Raw genomic sequence first — 19,880 nt, forward strand, 5'->3', positions numbered from 1 at the left:
TCTACAGAACGTTAGCAGGATTTTGTAGGCATCACAAGACCCAGATGATACGCGCCATCACCGGATGTAGATGTTTCCATGAGGGTTGTTGACGTTGGTGAGGTGGTTCAGACTGTTCGTGCCACAAGGATCATGGGTAGGCCAGTTCCCTGTGCGTGTGTTAGACTCGAAATAGTAATACTCCTTTAACCATGAGCTACTTTGAGATCGTATCAGATCCGGTCCCAGAGTAGAACCTGCAGGATTTCCAGCAGCATGAAGAATGAGTTGGTCGGGAACGTAGTTATGACATTTAGAAGCCACGTTCTTTATAATGCGGCATAAAACACTTCAAGTTTTGAATTCCACCAGACTTCCGGTTCCTTCTTTACAAGCGATCCAGTGGTTGATGTTGGATTTCACCATGAACTCACTGCCAAGAGACTTCCACAGGTTGAATTCCATGGCAGTCAGTCTCACTTACAGGGGGGGTAGTTGATTGGTAGACATTCCCAACGTGATGGGATATAGGCCAGTTGGGACGTGGTGTAATCGCATTTGAACCATGTCTGAATGCCCTTTTGAAAAATTTAAAGATTGTTCAGTAAATGAACAAATAAATACGCAGACAACTAAACAAGTAGGATGATGAATAAATAGAGGGAGAAATAACAACCTGTAGTTTGTAAATGTGTAGCTATACACTAGAGTCCAGCCTCCGCCATCCGTTTCTTGGTCGCAGTAGGCCTGTACTGTTTGGCCTCCTCCAGGTTTAATCCAGTACACACCGGAAGTTGCATCTTTTCGCTTTTCTTTAATATCTTTACATGACTTTCCTGGGTATTTTTTGATCAGGCCTGTAGAGAAACACATATTATAAAATGATTGAGACGGTGAGCCCACTCTCATTGGTTAATTGGTGTAAACACCGTTGTCACGTCACGCTTTTTGTGTTTCCCCGGCACAATTTGAAAACATTTAAAGCTCAAAGCATTTGCAACGCTCGTAAAGTAATTTCAAGCACGAATAACAAATATTAGAAACGGAGAAAACTTTTCCAAATTTTGCTTTGGAGTCTGGCTCTTTCCCCCTGAACCCGAAGAGAAAAAGAGAAGAAAGAGATAGACGAAATTCAGTGCTTTGCCTCCCTTGTCGAGGGAAAAAAAAATAGAAAAAATGTGCAACGAAATGTGAATTTACTGCGCAGTAACTATGAAGTAAATGCGCATCTTTGGAGATTGCAATGGGTAGAATTCTCGGGTCTCAGCCCCCCCTCCCCTTTTCTTGTTTAGATGAGGCGATGTAAACACGGAATAAGTTTTCTATCAATCTATTACTTAGAATTAATTCAAAGTCTAATTGATGGAAAGGACAGTACCCGAACTCCCCACTAATAACACTGATCTCATGCCAAGCGAACGAACCAAACAACTCAAAATGAAAAACAAAGACAAACAAACACGTAAGCAAAAACATACCATACAACAGTTTCATCTCATCACACTCCGGTTCCTTTTTTTCTGTTTTAAAACAAAAGGAATATAAGCCGAGCCTTAATCACATAGACATTGACTCAAGCATTAAACCCCTCCCCCCCCCCCCCCCCACAATCCCTCCTCGCCGGTGTTTCTTCAAAACAAATCTGAATACGGTGGAAGATTACCCTCCTCCCCTCGGTGATAGATGAGGATAGTCTGTACCTTTTTAACTCAGTGAAAAGTTTCAATTTTCTTGTGTCCCAGTAGCTTAGCAAATAGCTCAGCAACACCTTTTATGAAAATGGTCAAAGAATAGAAGCTTTTACTTGCGTCCTCTTGTTGCAATCCGTACCTAGTTTGACTTACCTTTATCCCCACAATATCTTCCTCGTTTGAGGGAGGCAGGAGGAAGTTTGTAGATAAAGAAACCTGAACATTTCTTGATCGCTATTTCTTGAGTCTTTGCGCAGCAAGTCTTCCCAGTTGTATAGCAAACCGTGGCTTGGGCACTTTCCCCAGGCTTCAAGTTAACAGGGTGTGGCTTGAGAAGATAGGCAGGAAACATGGCCCCACATGCAGGAGACTTCAAGCAGCCACCTCCATTTTGGTCACTAAGATTGAGACGGTTTATTAATTCAGTGCCAGCTTATGTCTCGGCGCAGAGAAGCAAAAAACATTACAGGCTCAGAATTCATGCTTATTTTTGCACATAACATGTAAAGTAAATATCATGACCGACTACATGGCTAATCAGGACATTTATAATAATGCAAACCAAAAAATTACAAGCAAAATGGCATTACTGCGCATTCTAGATTTTTCTTGCCCCTGATTGGTTTGTTTTAGAATTATAACGCCATTCCTGCCGCAATAACTGGCTACCGTACAATGATGACTTCGTCGACAACGATGACAAGAATGATGTAATCTGTCGACATGAAAGGAGAATGGAGTTCCCTCCACCACCCCCGAGAAATCATTCCTCACGACGATTTGAACGTTTTTTAGAACCCTGGGTAGTGGGTAGTGAACACAAATTTGTTTCTCTTCCTCGGGGAGGGGGGAGAGGGGGGTTGAGTGTCAGTTACACTGCGTCACTGAAGATAAATTCACAATACTGATTTATCACAAAAGAAAGAACTTACATAGTGGCCATTTTGTTTCCTGCATTCCCAGTGAATCGGTACCAATCCTCTTTCCATGCTTTGCGTTCATCTGATTTCTTTGTTAGCTTGTTGAATCCCGCCGCACGATCAGCGCCACGCAGGGTGCGGTAATTAGAACACGGGTCCTTATCGTATCCATCTGTGGAAGACAAGAAAAAAAAGACATATTGCATTTTATAATGATTGCTGGAGAAATTTGTCGAGTATTCACAGACCGATCCAAGAGATAATTGGGAATTCACCTTGATTCAATCTCCAACAGTAATCCTCACTATTGTATGATTCGTGCTCTTTAATCATAAACCACCAGTAGACATGCTCCGTTGTACAATATGATAATGTGGAGGGAGGAGGTGGGGATGGGGAAGAAAGGCCAGAGCTTTCATTCACAATTCAGTCCCTTTGGGAGCGCACGAGGATGGCGAATGATTTTAAAACCATTTTCAAGTTTACACACCACATCCCAAGAGAGTTTTCATAGTATAATAGCGATTTCAAAAGTGCAGTCCGTGGCTTTATCTAGAATAACAATTTCAAAATATTGTAGGGTTTCTATGGGTCCGATGAAAAGACGTGCGTAGGGGGCAGTGATACGGATAAACCACACACACACACGGAAGAGTTGGGATGTAAATATAAATTGTACGTGACGGGAAAATGGAACAAACAAAAGGAAACAAGATCCTTGATATACATTTGTTTTGAAAGCTTTTCGTTTTAAAATTTTGGCCACAGACCTCAACATGTCTTGAAAATTTTTATATGCCTTATCCTTTGACCTACGACTCTTTCAATACTGAAAATCATATATATATTGTCTTTTTTTTCATATGAGATTCTGTATTCAACTTACGAGCCACATCCACTTCGGTGAAACAAACTATTAGGAAGAGTACCGTGACAAAGGCCAGTCCCATCTACAAATTAAAAGAAAAAAGGAATAAAATGAAACTTGTAACTAGCATGTAGGAAAATTATCGTCGTGGTGAATCCACATTTTTTTTCTATGTCTTGCCCCCATGAAAAGAAAAAAAATGGCCTATTTCTTTAACTTAGCCGATTGTTTTTGTGATAGGGTGATGGAAAAGCCTCTCGGCTGTTTTGAAAGCATTGTGTGCTAAGTTCTTTTGTTTTATCTACGGTATGATTTGTCCAGCATCATAAAGTCTTAACTGAAGCAATTAATTTTTCTTCCTACACAACGGCTCATGTTATAGTCGATAAACATTCCACATATCTGCATAAAATTAAATGCTAGCTCATGGTCTGCAAGACATACGAGAAGCAAGCTATTCCTTTCTGCAATGTATTTCTTTGTATTTCTTCTTCTTTAAAGAACCCTACAATCGAAAGTAATCTATAACCGATAAATTCACCCGACACTCAGTTTAGTATTTGAAATTCCTTAGTTTTCTCATGTAAATATAATTTAAAATACACTTTAAAAGCGCACGAAATGTAAATATTTTTTTTTCTTTTTTCCCGTGGGGTAGGGGGTGAATAATTTTAGTAGGGAGGTGTTCGGAAGATTTGAGGATTGAATGCCTTTGAAAGCGTATATCCTCTTCAGTCTGTCTACAATAAGTCCACGCTATATTAACTCAAGACAAAAGCTTCGATCTTTAGGAGGAAAAAATTATATCTCCTCTGAGATCTCTGTACATATTGCGCACGTCAGACCTTAAGGTTAAAACACACGCTACGGCTCCGAACTCCCGGCAGCAATAACCCGAGCCCCCGGCAGAACTTAAGCACAACCATGGAATCTAGAATAGACGAGACGCGGAATTCATGTATGCGTGTAAGAAATTATTATTTCAGCTTTTCCCAGTAAATTCATGATATGTAATGCAACTTCGATGCTTTATGGATTTGATGGAAAGAAATACTTTTCTTGTCATAGTATCCTGCAAACGCCCATTCAGTCTACGAGAATGTTAGGATAAGCTCGCGAAAATTTCTTCAATTTAGCGTGAACAAATAAACCGAAGCTGCTTCAGATGTTAAAGAATTCAAGTGAAAGCCATTCAAAGAACGTCACTAATATCAAATATCAAGCTGATGCAATGCTCACCGTATCTGTGTTGTTCGTCCCCTCTTCCTTAGAAACAACACAAAGGAAACTGATTTTTTTTTATTTCCACCCTTCTTATTTAATCGTAATTATCTAGGGAGGCCCTATTTGCGCGTCTGTGTACACGTTCCTATTGTTGCATTATTCTGTAATTAAAAGAAATGCCACAGCGATTGACACACAGTGAATTAAAGTTAGCGCTCAGACGATAACTAAGTGCATATGCATAACTACACGCCGATACATTTCAGAGACAGTTTCCTTAACATTTATGTGAAGCATCTTTAAAAAAAAGCTCTCGTCGCTCTGTTGACAATCACACTATTGAGCTGCAGTAGGATATAGTAAAGCTTTCAGTCATGCAAACGTTTCAACCCGCAATTGCTACATTTTACAATTAGCATAAGGTTGGACAACAGGTGGCATGTAAAATAGCCTAAAACTTGACGCGTCCAGTGCTTACCGCAGACCAGCAAAATGTTGGGAACATACAAACTACGCTATTCTAGACGAAACGCATCTTAAAAGGGCTAAGAGCTATGTTTTTTAGCCAATATTCTGGAAAGCAGCATATTAGGAAGGTTCAAACGAACTTAATTCGTAGTGTCCCTGATGTTCTCGTAAGCACGGGCGACATTCAGAACAGTGGCCTCGTCAAACTTTCTTCCCACAATCATCATACCAACTGATAAGCTATCACTGAAGTCAGCGTTGATAGATAGAGCTGGGTGTCGTGTGACGTTTGTTGGCGACGTGTTTGGAACACTTTCACAAGCCTTCTCCAAATATTCTGCAAAATAAATTGCAACGGATGTCTTGATACCAATGGAATTTTCAAGTGAATCAATTGCCCAAATACAGATTCTCCCAAAATCTCCAAAGTCTTCGAAATGACTAGTCGATCAACAATCTAAAAACACAGCGTCTGTCAAAAGTGTACGCCAAAAGCAGAATTGAAATCTTTAATGGCGTAAATGAAAAGTTCCGGCCGAAGTAAATTGCGAAAACTAAGATATCCGATGAAGACCTCGCCCAAAAATTAATACTTTTTGTTGCTTGGAAAAAATTGGAGTCTTCCCAACATTTTCAAGAGCTTTAACTTTATTTCTTTACCTTATTCAAGTATTAAAAAGTAATTAATAAATCATTTTTGATATTAATGTGTTGAAATGGTAATGATCGGACCTTGCAACGGAGGGGAGTTTTCGCCATAGGAAAAAAAACAAAAGCACAAAAATAGATAAACAAACAAACAGAAAGACAAAAATAAAAATTAAAAACAAATGACTACGTTGAAGGAGTTATCGTGGTCTACAGGCACATTTTCACAATGAGAAAAAGTTACGAATTAGTTGATGTATAATAGGAGCCCATGGGCTCCCTTTTTTTAATGTTGTTGTTACTGCGGACGACACCTGGTCCCAATCCCAGCTGATGCAACTCAACGCTGACAAGTGCAAAGAGTTAATTATTGACTTTAAAGAAAATCCTCATAACTTTTCTCCACTTGTAGTAGATAGCAAAGCCCTTCCCGTCATCGATTGCGCCAAAATCCTAGGTGTTACCATATCTAGTGATCTCAAATGGAACAATCACGTCGTAGATTGCATTAAGAAGGCAAACAAGTGGATATGTTTCATTGTTCTCCTGAAAAGGGCTCGTGTACCTTGTGATGACATTGTTGATTTCTACTGTACAACAATCAGATCTGTTCTAGAATATTGCGCTCCCCTCTTCCATCACGCGCTTCCCGCTTACCTCAGTGAGGATATAGAGAGAATACAGAAAAGAGTTCTTTCCATAATTCTCCCAGATATGTCATATCAGGACTGCTTGGACAGACTAGGCCTTCCAACGCTAAAAGAGAGACGCAATGAACTATGTAAACGACTCTTTGATTCAATCGCCAACAACTCGGGGCATAAACTACACAACTTACTGCCTCCAAGAAATGAACAAAGCTACTGCCTGCGACAACAGAGAACATATAATCTACCACGCTCGCGCACAGACCGCTTTAGACAGTCTTTTGTGTATGCAATGTCCAAAGATGCCTAGCAACAAACAACGCGTAGTACTTAGCTAGTAACTATACATATTTTAATCCCATTAGATAAGTATATTTTTATATCATGTACATATGTTTGTGATTAGTTTTAGCATTTGCCTATTTATATATTTCTCTGTGAAATACGCAATTCAGTCTAATGACTGCGATGTATTTGTGAATAAACAGTCTATCTATCTATCTATCTATCTATCTGAACCCTTTCACCCTCAAGATCTCATAAGTAATTCTCCTTACTGTCTCCCCCCATACAATTCTTGTGATGTTAATTGGGAGAATTTGGGTTTGGATCAACTAATTATCCCGGGTCACTAATTGATATTTTTCTTTATTCTCCTCACTTGTCTGCTTGGTAATGTATTGATATTGTAAGGAGAAATTCTGTCTTGGTCACTTATGGGAGTTAAAGTGTTAAGCCTTAGACTTACGACTATAACAATGCAAAGCATCAAACATTTTATCAAAAGGAGAGAATATTCTTTGATCATCTCAAGCTATTATGTTTAGTACGTTTATTTAGGCTAGTTACTGTACTGTCTGTAGCAGTCGCTGTCTAACACCGCAGTTTTTGTGATAATTGGTGTTTCATCGATATCATTAATGGTTCAAACCACTTTTTCTACGACCAAGTCGGCTTCAAATTAATAGATAAGGTACTTAAAACTTTCAGCTTGGACCCAGATAACAATAAATAATCTAACACTACCAAAAAAACGTCATTTGGATTCCCACCTCGATAAGCTATCAGCTCAATGCCCTCCATTTTCCAAGCCCAGGCTATTTGCAATCTTAGAGAGACGCGAGAGGGTTGGTACACGGACAGCGGGTCTTTGTAAAGCTTTTCTAAAGGCCACATAGACTAATAAAATGTAAGTGATTATAAGATTTGTAAAAATGTTTACTTTCTGAGGAAACTAGGTGCTAACTAAAATATATCAACAAAATAATTTTTTTAAAATGAAGCTTTAGTTTTGTGGGCGTCGACGCTGCAATCACGAGAAACACCGCAAGAACCACATCGGAAAGAACTGGAGATTGATACGGATCGAGGTTAGACTTCCTAAATAATCTTTATTAGCAAATGCCTTAATATGCTTTATAATTTAATAGCTTGAATTTTTTCCCAAACAGCGCATGCCCCTATTGTTTATTTTGGGGTCACATGATATCCTATTTTGAATGTATTTCCAGTCAGCCTCTGAGAGGGCGGCATTGCAAAATTTATGACATCAGAGAGTAACAATACACTCTTACCCGCGAATGTTGACCGACCCGATTCAGATAAATTATGCCGGTCAGATAAATTATGCTGGCATGATGTTGCAACATATGCCTTAGTCAGAGCATCGAGCATAATGCCAGCATATTGACTTATGCTTCTTAAAAATTTTCTTGACGTTGCTGTTAAACACGAGAGAAATTCTTTTGCTTGAATAACGTCAACATCAAGCCTTCTTTTCTTGCGTGCACTGTAGGAATTTGATCCTGAAACTATCATGTGTTCTGAACTTCTGTAAGCCTTTTATTCTCATTAAGTTTTACTTTTAGGTGTTAAGAATGAGTGAAGGGTAATTCTTTTGTTTTTATATTTCAATTGAACGAAATGACAGCTTTTGAGCATATGCCACGTTTTCAGGGGTGACACTAAAAATGTTCGAGCATAATTTAAAGGCGAAAAAGTGGAATGATAGGCTGATGCTGAGGTTGACATACAGAACTGTCTCGTGTAAACTAGGTAGCTTACAGAATGTTAAGGTGAATAGACCACTTGCGCATGCATCTCCAATTATTTAGTCCATTTTATGTCTGCTACTATTGTTTATGTGGTTGAAGTTGTTGTCGTTTTTGTTTGTTCATTCATTTGTTTGTTGTTCTCTTTTTTAACGAGCTTAAAAGGGTGGGTATTGGGAAAGAAGATAGAAATTACTCACTGATAGGGTTGTCTACTTATTACAAATCATGCTTTATGTTTCACACATTATGCTAATTTGTTATGCTCAGTTAAAGCGTGCACATTACAATTCGCATAAAAATACCTAGAAATATTGGGATCCATGTTTATTTTCCTAATTTGTAACCACGCCTGGTCTTGAAATGTAATACCTGGCTACTTTGAAACCAAGCGTAAGCGTGGTCTTAAAAAGATTAAAATTTGTTAAAAAAAAAAACGAGCTAGCGGTGTCTCAGTTGGAATTCCTACGTTTCTGGAAAAGTTTTTCTAAAACACAGAGTCCAAAAAAATTTTTTTTTTTAATTTCATTTTTTTCTTATTTATTAAATTTTTTTTGCACTTTTATTGCAGCATAATGCTTGATTCTCTTGCCTTATTACTATTCTCAAATAATGCCCGCATAATGTGGACGATCCTACTCACTGAGCTCTTTTAATTTAAGTACTCTTCAGTTTTCTCTCCTTTTATCGCCTTTTGCGTTGTACGACAAACTTTGGCCGTGATTCTTACGAGCCACCCTTCTCACGCAAGCAATAATCCAAAAGCGTAATTACTCTTTGTTGCCAGGTCTCTTGGCGTTCGCGCAATGTTTAAGGAGCCCGCTATACATGTACCAAGTTTAGTGCGTCTTAGAGAAATAGCACAAGACACGGGGTTGGATGTTCCTGAATCTGATCTTCGATCATACCAGGGTAAGTAATTAGTTTATCATTTAAACTTAGGAGAGTGTGAACACAGAACTCGATACTCACAGGACGATCGGTTAATACCAAATTAAAATAGAGACTTCTTTGACACGTTCCAAGAAACGGTAGTTACAATAACGATGTTCACGACGATAAGGATATAAACAAAGTTTATTGAAGCGAAGCGATGGGACATAGTAGAACTTGGAGATGAAATGTTACGCAGCGAAGCGATGAAAACAGGCGGAGTAAACGACGTATAAAGCGGTATGAAGCGGTTTCGAAAATTAGGAAGAAAATACAACGAAAAACTATAATTTAAAGCGAAAAAGTACGGTCAACTTTGGAGAGCAACTTTTCCATTAAAAGATGTGAAAGGTCAAAAGACATCCATATCCGCGTTGGGAATTTTAGAAGTTGTGCCTTAGATCGTTGATGTTAATACGACGAATTGCTAGACTGAGCTGAGAGTTTTCCTGAACACGTACGATTAACTTTACTCAATAGTACAAAAAAGAAAAAAAAAAAGCTACTGAGCAGCACAGAGAATGTTATCTTTGATTGAGAGCAGTACAAAGAGTATTAACTTTAATTATACCATTTAAATAGCTTGAGAAAATATGTCCGTTGTTTGGGCCACAGAAATTCGGAAATATCTATGTAAAGGAAACTCCGAAATACATGAAACGCAAAAGAAAATCACGAAAGGAAATGGAAAAGCCAAAAAAACTACTTTGCAGGAACAGATAGGAAGCACGCAGCAAATGACGAAAATAATTAATTATATTGTATCTTGTATTCTTTTCAAATTGCTGTAAATGCTATTTTTAACCAATTTTAAGTAATTTCTTTTCCCTCTTTTCGGAGGATTTGTGAGGGACGAATTTTAACGAGAAAATATAGTTTTTCTCTCATGGTATTGTTGATATCTTCTAGAGGCCATTTCTACTATTCTGGCTGATACTTACCAACGGTTGTACGAGTTACCAGACCCCAAACTGCCTGTGAAATATCCACGGACACCAGGTTACAGACCATCACCAGAAGACAACCCTTACAATGCATGGTTAGTAAAAATAAAAAAAGTTTTCTTCTTAACCTTTTGTTAAAATTGTTTACCTATATTTTTATTCATTTATTTTATTGTTATTATCATTATTAAGTTTATTATTTTGTAACGAACTTAAGAAAATTAACGGCACTTTTAAAATTTAAAAAAAACATGTTTTAACAGTTCTTCTGTCATCTTTAGTTCTGAATCATGATAATACAAAGTACGAAGTTGAATTTAAAGGGTGTAACAAAATGCTGATTGGACAAAACAAACAATACTAACAGAACAATGTATGCATTCACAAGGAAAGTTTTAAATTAACATGATAAAGTTGGTGATTAAGAGTAGGTTTCTCCAATTGAATGTGGCTAGTTTCTTTTATTTTAAGTTGAAAACTTGTGGAAGCGTGATCTAGGATGTTAAAACATTCATCAGAACAAAGAGTGCGACATTGCGGAGAATTGTGTAGATGTCTGAAAATGTGAGGGGCCCTATCACTGACCAAGTGCTCACGTACACGTGTGGATGAATGTCGAGAGGTTTCGCCGACATAGCAGGCATTACAGCCCGCACATAAAAACTTTTACACCTACACAATTTTTTCCGATGAAGTTAATTTCCAGCGACAGTTACAGGGGGTTCTGCAAGTGGTATATAGCTAGTGTCCTATCAGTTTACGTTATTGCTTTGCTTAACATCCAGAGCCTGGCTTAATGATTTATCTAACTTGAAGTATCACTTCTCCTGAATGGCATCAATTCGTAGTAGGGTACTGATGCCCAAAAACCGCCCCTTCTCAACCCCATTCACCGTCTTCCCTTCACCCATCCGTTCAGTTCCATCATTGCTCTTATGGATGGAGAGAAGCATCTCTCGCAAAAGAGGGAAGAGCACAAGGAAGTCAAACTCCAACCTTTGCATGCAGGGTACAACATACTAATCACAAGCAAACTATTGTTTCCGAAGAGTAAGGAAAAAAGACTCCGCAACACCTTACCTTTACTCTTGCAGGTTCTGGCGCTGTAACATCCAAGGAGCATCAAGAGGTAAGCTTCACGGTAAAACAGTAGCCACCATGGACAACACGTGTATTGCAGGACTTCCCCTTATGAACGGTTCCCAACTACTGGAAGGCCTTATCTCGGATACTGACGCAACAGTAGTGACCCGGATATTGGACGCCGGTGGACGCATTATCGGCAAGGCTGCCTGCGAGAATTTAAGTTATGACGCTGGAAGTTTTACTTCAGTAACAGGTCCAGTACTGAATCCATACAACTGTAAAAGAATGGCTTATGGTTCTTCATCTGGTTCGGCAGCTTTGGTGAGGTTCTAATCTAAAATCTGAAATTCGTTGATGAATGGAAAGTATGATTTTTAAGGGTCGGGCCTGACCATTAATCAGTGAAATCGGTGGATGTAGGTGACGTCGTCCCGTTGGACGGTCGTGCTAAGTTCCGTAGCCCCAAGTGAAGAACGATGGCGTTGTCCCCAACTTGAAGGTGGGTCGCCCCCAACTTTTGATCTAAGTTTATTGAAGCGATTTTGAGGTTTAAAAGGTATGGCTCTTGCGCGAGGGATATTTGTGCCAGGTTTTTAAGCAGTCTCAACATTGCGATCGCCGGTTGGTTGAAGGTTTTCGCACTCGGGCAATTGAACCTATAAGCTTTAAAACTTTTGTCAAGATACATGAAAAACCTTAATAAAAGGTACTTCAATTGTGGGCGACGGAACCATGGGCGACCGTGCAACGGGGCAACGTCACCTGTTATTAAATCGATCATTACCTATCACTAGTAGCAGAGCCCGTCTCCTGTTCCTGGACTCAAATAAATTATAAAGGCCGAATTTTGTTTTTGTTCTTTTGTTTTGTTTATTTTAAGCATGGTCGGGTTCCATGCTCTTAGAGCTTCAGTTTGTTTGTTGTTGCTTTTTTTGGTTCCTTTGGTTTGGAACGAGTCAGAAAATCGATAAAGTTCACAGAAAATCCTAAACGAATTAAAATGTGACAAACAAAATTGTTTATCTTGGTTTTACTTTTTTTGACAGGTTGCCGGTGGTCACGTGGATATGGCTTTAGGAGGGGATCAAGGGGGCTCCATTAGGATGCCTGCCGCCGCATATGGAATTGTGGGTCTAAAACCCACATACGGTTTAGTTCCATATACTGGGATTATGCTGATGGAATTTACACTGGATCATGTGGGACCAATGGCTAGGACAGTTTATGACACAGCTTTGATGTTGGAGGTAAGGATTTACGAAAAGACTTTTACTTTTCCTTTTCCTTTTCGTTTACATAAATGCACTAGGGATAAGTGAATTTTATAGGGAATATCTTAACTTTATTTCCCCTGTCCATTTGTTTACGTTTAGGTGATTGCTGGGCTTGAAGGAGACCTCGATCCCAGGCAGCCACGAGATTTGTACATCGATGAGACATACACTTCGAAGGTAACTGAAATATTCAAAACGTTTGCGTGATCGGTGTAAGAAGCAAAGCAGTGGTTAGAGATTCACCTTCTCTGCAAGTTAGATGTTGATATCTTCTTTGACAAATCAATGATCGCGAGAGAGGGAGTATAAAGAGAACATCAAATATATATATGTAATATTCAGAGAAATGCACGCGCCGTGATTGGTCAGAAAGAGTTCATTATATTTCATAAAGCATGCACCTTACGTCACACGAGTGCACTTTTGAGATATAATGCATGCAGCCAAAGTCATCGGCACGAGCGCGCGCAACACGCGATACATTTTATAAAGAAATAAAAAACCCTGTTCCTTGGGCATTGTTGAGTTATATATGCACTTGGGAATCTTTAAGAACACTCGAGAAGTGCTAGAAGCTCTCGCCTTCGGCTCGTGCATCTCCACACCTCTCTCGTATTCTTAATAATTCCCGCGTGCTTATAGAACTCAACAATGCACCCAGCGCGTTTTTTTGTCTTAAATATAGCACTGGACTTTATTTTGTAGTTATCAGGTGAAATTTCGCATCTTAAACTCGGGATATTAAAGGAAGGGTTTGGACTGTTCAGCTCAGAGCCTGACGTTGACAAGCTTGTGAGAAATGCTGCTGACCATCTCGGAAGTGCATCGGGCGCAGTCGTAGAAGATGTGTCTGTGGCCATGCACTACGAAGGTAGACATGAATTTTTTTGTAAAAGTGTTATTTAAGTGGCGAGATAGTCACAGAGTAGTCAGTCAGTCAATAAAACTATTCATTGGTCAATCTGCTTGTCAGGCATGTTTAGCAGTTCTTTCCGTCATTCAACTAGTTCAAGATCTTCCATCCGTCTCATTTATACTCGTTCCTTTATTCTTTACGTTTCATTTTTCCTTTCGTTCATTCTCACTTCTGTACCCAGGAGCGAGCATACTTCAAGGTATATGCGAAGAAGGGGTGACACGAGCGATCTTTGAGGCAGGTATGTTGCTATTTCGCTTTTAAGCGAAAAATGTTTTTACTGACTCACGCCGCCAATATGTTCCCCGATGTTGCCTTCGCGCTCGGTTTGTAAGTTAGTATTTTCCTTGTTCTTAAGTGAAGTTTCCCTAACAGTAAGGTACTTCCATTTTTACGAATTCCTGTCTGTCCTTTCTATGAATGATGAATGTGGATTGTAAGGAAGGTCTTGCTCAGAAGTAACACTTTAAATTCAATCGACCTGTGCCGCAGAAACCAGAATAAACCTTAGCGGTCATGGACCCAAATAGTTATGTCATTAGTGTTCGTGCAATCGCGTTGTGCAGAGTGCTTTTTGATGCGCCATCGTTGTTCCAAATGGGAACTGGTAAACCAGTGAGAACTCAAGTGAAACCATGTGAATCACCTGGAGCACGTGATTAAGGCGAGTGACCCTGTCTGTTTGATTGAGAGGTTAGCGAAAGTTCTGTAGACCAATCACAAAACGTTGAGAAGCTAAACAAGCAGAATCATGTTTATTGTTTGTTTGTTTGTTTGTTTATTTGTTTCTTTTTTATACTACGTTGAACATTACCTTTGGAAGGTTAAACAAGAGGCGTTTTATGATCTTTTAGGGTTTGGAACAAGCTCAAAGATGTATTACGACAGAACGCTTCATGAGGCTTTTTCACGAGGCCTGAAGACACACCTGAATGATTTGCCAATCACCATCAAAAAAGACATTTTACTTGGACGCTTCCTTTTAACAGAATATAATGGAACTTTCTACAGCAAGTCGCAAAACTTGGGACGAGAATTGTGTAGAGCATACGACAAAGTTCTTAAAGATTATTATGTGTTGTTGATGCCAACGATTCCCAAAAAGGCGCAGTCTTTCCCGCCTGTAAAACCATCAATTGCAGGTATGAAAGTTAATGAATGTAAGAATGAACAAATGGAAAAATAAATTGATGCATAAAAATCTAAACAAAGAGAAAACACATCACACCTTACTCCTTTTACAACCAAATGCAAGCATTCATTTACTGATCTTTTTGTATTTTACTTTCACTTAAGTCATCCATTAAGCAATCATTGGTGATCCTTGCAATTTGTCCTTACAATCTGATTGCTCTCTGACTCAGTGATGCGATTTATTTACGACTCGTGTTGTTTTTTTTGCTTTTCGGCACATTCTTTGCCCAGCCGACGAGAAGGCAACGCTAAAACATAACAAGCACTCAGATTTCAAAGCTAGTTTCGAATAACCAATGAAATTTTTAGGAAAATGAAAGACAATTTGAAAGAAGTCATTGAGTGGTGAATCTTGCAACTTTTGTCCCCAAAACTGTCCTTTTTTTCGGTAAAAAAAAATGAATAAATCAAATTTCTCAGAATTCCGGTTCCGCTGACTTTATAAATCACTTCAGTACTAGGCAAGAGAATGTCAGTTGAAATTCCAGTGGTACTTGATCAATAAATGTATGTTCTGACTAACTCCTATAATTAATAAAATTTGCAAATGCAAATGTTTGTAGCAAAAGGGTAATTGAACTTTGTGTGGTGTATAAACATTGGACAGAAATCATAACAAGAGAAAATAACTATAACCTCTTAATCAAACTTTTGATTTCAAATCTTTTAAATCGTTCTTATGATTTCAAATCATGTGTATGGTTACGGACCAAATTGCTCTCCACTTAGTCCAATTATTATTACAAATAGAATCTGTAGCAGCAACCGAGATTTTTCCTATTATTTTCCACGCACTTTAATTGGTTAGCCTATTATCTGCTGAGTGACATAGTCCAGTTTTTTTGGATGGCTGCTGTATCCGGCGCAGAGGCTGATACTTCAGTTAAGCAATCGGCGTCAGTTTGGTGTTCAAAGGCTACAATCAAGTTACACCCAAGGATTAACTAGACTCGTTCTCTTTCAGATTATTTGAGGAAAGTTTCTTACATTGGCCTCAACACTGCACCTTTTAATGTCACAGGACTCCCAGCCCTGTCAATCAACGCCGGCTTCAGTGACGGCTTACCAGTTGGTATGACGATTGTGGGAAGAAAGTTTGACGAGGCCACTGTTCTGAACGTTGCCTACGCTTACGAAAAGATAAGGCACGCCGAAGATAATATATGCTTAATTGAATAAATGCATGGAATAGTCATTTTCTCATGAGTCAGTTTGAAGATTTGCTCCTGTAAAACCACACGAACCTTTCCTATCCTATTTTGACTGGTCATTACTGTTAGCTGGAGTGATAAAGAAAAAGAGGATGATATGAATGTTTATTTACAACAAAAATGACCATAAAATCCAGTGCTTGGGTGGAGCATTTGAAGCCGATTTCGCCCCGGGGGCGAGAATTTGAACAAACTAATCTTCACAAGTTCAGATGATTGGAGGGTTGCCCGAAAAAAGGGGGGGGGATGTTGGATCTTTGAATTGATCGAAGCATTACTATCAAATAAACTTAAATTTCCTGTGATTTAACGTTGCAATAAACGATAGGTCTGGCCAACCAGGGTGTTTGTAGTAACCCACTTATGTTTTAAACTTCCATTGATGAGGCTGATGCGGTTCCTAAAACATGGTTATCATGTATAGCATGCTCTAAAGCGTTTTAGTTGTGGAGCGGTTTACGTTTAATTGTCGAAAGTCACCCCTGATTGCATCGTAAGATAAGTTGGCTTTGTAAACTGAATCGATAAATAAAAATTAGCCACTGTAACGAGTTTGGAAATCTTTAACGGTGGCCAATTTACATCAGCAACTCGGTTGTTAAAATAAAATTATCTCGCAACACCCCCACTGACACAGCATCATAGCTTCTTTAGAAATCTACCCTTTCATCCCTGACTACAAGGGCTTCACTTAACCTCGCAGTAAGATTAGTCCAGAAACTCGCGCTACCCTCTTATTAATTAATCAGATCCAAAACTGGAACCACATACGATAATCACTCGCGTTTTCCTTTGTCGTTGTTTTTTCCTTTAGTTCTCATTGTCATCAGGCAATACTTGTCTTTGTTGTAGTCGACTGTTTTGTATAAATGGGTTTTGGTTTCAAGACAGTCAATGTCGTGGAATGCAGTATGTGTATATTAATGGTAATACTCGGATGTGGTGTTTAGTTCTGAATTACGTAGATTCTAAAGACGTAAGTCCTTACTCTTTAAGATGTTCACAAGGTAACTAAGTATCATTTGGTACTTTACTTGATACTTTAAGATATTTACGTTCTTCTTCTTTAATTACTCTCCGTCTGAAGGACAATAAAGCTACCACGCAATTATTTTCGCTTACCAGTCGGTGGAGCTCGGACGTTGTGAAAAATTATGGCTTCTTCTTGGCAAGACAAAGGACACATCATGATAAAACACAATTCCGATGCATAGCAATCCCAAAAGAGCAGCGTTCACGCACGCAGTCAGTGTCCAATACCCGCTGATACAATATCTCTTTTTCGGTTTTGCTCTTCCCGTGAGCATTTCACTTCTTCTGTGAGCCTTTTGGTCTTGCCGTGAGTGTTTTTCTTTTGCCGTGGGTTTTTGGTTGTACCGTGAGGTATTTGAATTTACCGTGGGGTATTGGTTTTGCTGTGAAGTATTTGGATTTGCCGTGAAGTAATTGTTTTTGCCGTGAGCTTTTGGTTCTGCCGTAAGCCTGTTGGTTTTGCCGTCAAGTAATTGTTTTTGCAGTGAGGTATTTGGTTTTGCCTTGAAGTAATTGTTTTTGTCGTGAGGAGTTTGGTTTTCCCGTGAAGTATTTTTTATTGCCGTGACAGTTATGGGCCATCGTGGGGACTCGGGTCACGAGTCACAGACATTCAAAAAAGAGCAGCGCTCAAATGCATCGTTTCCTTCGAAAGAAAAAGGGTTAGACGGATTAGGAAATCCCTTCATTGCAAGCCAAACTAGGACTAGCGGACTTGAGAATTTTTTCTCAATGAAATTTATCCAGACAAGTCCTTTATAACATGACAGCTTTCGCAGAATTTCCCACTTGCGTAACTGAGAATTCCGCACACGCTGGTTCAGTAATCTTGGACTGTATACTTCCTCTTGGTTCAGGCTTTATTGACGACAATTCAACATTTCACGTTCCGTTCTGCAATCTATCTACTCTATAACAATCTAATCCTGGGGTTACAAAAATGTTACATTTATTAGCTGAACTAATTTGATTACACTATGCCGCTCCCAATCTATCTACTCTATAACAGTCTTATCCTGGGGTTACAAAAATGTTACATTTATTAGCTGAGGAAATCCACACCCAGATACGTAATTCCGTGTGAGATTAAACATGGCTTTACCTGACAATCATGCTGCTTAGTTCCTACGCGCTTAAACGCCCTGCAAATACCTAGTTTCGTACATCACTGCTCGCAGAACTAATTTGATTACCCTATGCCGCTCCCAATTACATGCTATTTTTAATTGTAACGGTAACGAAATTACAACTCACTTAATACACAATTAAATTCATAATAAATCCAGGAAATCAATTTTTGCGTGGAAACATTTCACAACAACAGGTAAATTGTAAAAAAAAATGATTGTTTGTTTTGTTAAAATTTGGAAGCCTCACTAGGATGTTGCCCCGGACACTTCCGCTGCAAGGCCTCATCACACTTGATTGTATTCAGTACATGTTACTCTAATTTTGTATAACATTGTGGAAACTGCGAGCTGAAGCACGTTTTCTCTCACTGTTGTTTTCTTTGTTTGTTTGTTTGTTTATTTGTTTTTTTCCAAACGAGCATCAATTCCTCCCAAGTTATTGATTCACTTGAGATCCGCCGTGAATTTTGGTGTTGCCTGTCTCCTTTTCCAGTCGCTCCACGCGAGAAATTGGCCTCAAATACATTTCCATATGTTTATGAGGGCTAAGCGGTTATAGAAAGTATCAATGTATTCAGAAGTGGTCTGTGATATGTTGCAGGACTACCTGTTAGCAGCGCCATAATAGGGTTTCTTATTTTTAGTAGTTTCTTTCTTTTCAGATAAACAATAAACTTAACTTCCTCCCGTATTCAAACAAAACAACTTACTTAAGCGCCTAACGAGGCTAACAAGACTTTTTGGTTTTTTTGTTTTCTTTTATAATTACTTTTTTTGTCCACTCTCAACAGCAGTCCCCTGATCAAGCCCTTCTTGAGTGCTCTTGTTAATTTATAATAGTGCCTGTTTTTTCTTCTGACGGACGTTAAAGAACAAATGCTCATGCGGAATATAAAACTTAGGTTACAAAAGTTGCCCACACGGAAAATGAATTGACAAAATCAAATCGGAGATCACATAGTTAAGAAATGTTCTTATGCAAATATGGCAACTGTTCTAGAGTTGGAAATAGTACTCGTGAAATCATTTGAAAACCCACGACTTGAAACGTTAATTAGTCAAATTCGTTTCACAGTTCTGTCCACCAGCCATGCGTGACAGATTACTTCGACCCGTATGTCATCTTTCCTTAGAACAGCTGTATCGATTTCAGACGTAATAATTATTCAAGACCTTCTGACTCCTCAGTGCGTCGCTCAAGATGAATTATGATGGGAAATCTGCTAGAGGCAATATACGTCTTGTATCCTTTGTACTTAGCGGCTGTTGTGTATACAGCTATTTCAATTTACGTTGTCGGATCAAAGCTTCAAGGGTACGGGACAAGACCGAAAGGCGGTATGGGTAGATTAGAATTAGTTTTAGGCTTTCGGGGTTGTAGGCTTGAGGCTTTGATCCGACAACGTAAATTGAAATAGCTGTATATTGCATTGGTTTTGGTGTGATGGCAGTCAACATCACGGAATGCGCTCTTTGTACGTTAATACTGGTATTACTAGGATTAACCGCAGCACAAACTCATCAAAATTCGGTACAAAAGGATGTTAAGTCCTTCGACAGGTCGCTTATCAGATTTCAACTAAGTAACTAACCACAACGCCTCAATATTTTTCACAACTGCTTAAATACTTTCTACTGTATAGATGTTCATACTGACCAACCTA

At 38.9% G+C, this 19,880-nt stretch overlaps 1 protein-coding gene and 1 non-coding gene across 2 annotated transcripts; one reads left to right on the plus strand and one right to left on the minus strand.

Moving 5' to 3' along the window:
- Window positions 1-57: 57 nt before the first annotated feature.
- On the minus strand, window positions 58-4,799 carry LOC131785967 (uncharacterized). The gene is made up of 7 exons (XR_010718971.1): window positions 4,698-4,799; window positions 3,477-3,540; window positions 2,603-2,762; window positions 1,824-2,068; window positions 1,458-1,499; window positions 656-836; window positions 58-557 (listed from the first exon to the last, which is right to left on the minus strand). It is a non-coding gene; the product is annotated as an uncharacterized protein (transcript).
- Window positions 4,800-9,302: 4,503 nt separating this feature from the next.
- LOC131785963 (amidase-like) lies at window positions 9,303-16,022 on the plus strand. The gene is made up of 9 exons (XM_066172971.1): window positions 9,303-9,408; window positions 10,339-10,468; window positions 11,468-11,780; window positions 12,506-12,706; window positions 12,833-12,910; window positions 13,439-13,604; window positions 13,831-13,890; window positions 14,504-14,791; window positions 15,808-16,022. Exons 1-9 carry the CDS (start codon window positions 9,303-9,305, stop codon window positions 16,020-16,022), a joined length of 1,557 nt encoding a protein of 518 aa, XP_066029068.1.
- The last annotated feature ends 3,858 nt before the right edge of the window (window positions 16,023-19,880 follow it).

The sequence above is a fragment of the Pocillopora verrucosa genome, chromosome 10 (genome assembly GCF_036669915.1).
Source record: "Pocillopora verrucosa isolate sample1 chromosome 10, ASM3666991v2, whole genome shotgun sequence".
In the NCBI taxonomy this organism is placed as follows: domain Eukaryota; kingdom Metazoa; phylum Cnidaria; class Anthozoa; order Scleractinia; family Pocilloporidae; genus Pocillopora; species Pocillopora verrucosa.

Bases quoted from the DNA above. Each gene is read 5' to 3' on its own strand.
- LOC131785963 (XM_066172971.1), top strand. From the start codon at position 9,303: ATGTTTAAGGAGCCCGCTATACATGTACCAAGTTTAGTGCGTCTTAGA. The intron at 12,707-12,832 runs GTAAGGATTTAC...GTTTACGTTTAG, and splicing joins ACACAGCTTTGATGTTGGAG to GTGATTGCTGGGCTTGAAGG. The intron at 12,911-13,438 runs GTAACTGAAATA...TTTATTTTGTAG, and splicing joins ATGAGACATACACTTCGAAG to TTATCAGGTGAAATTTCGCA.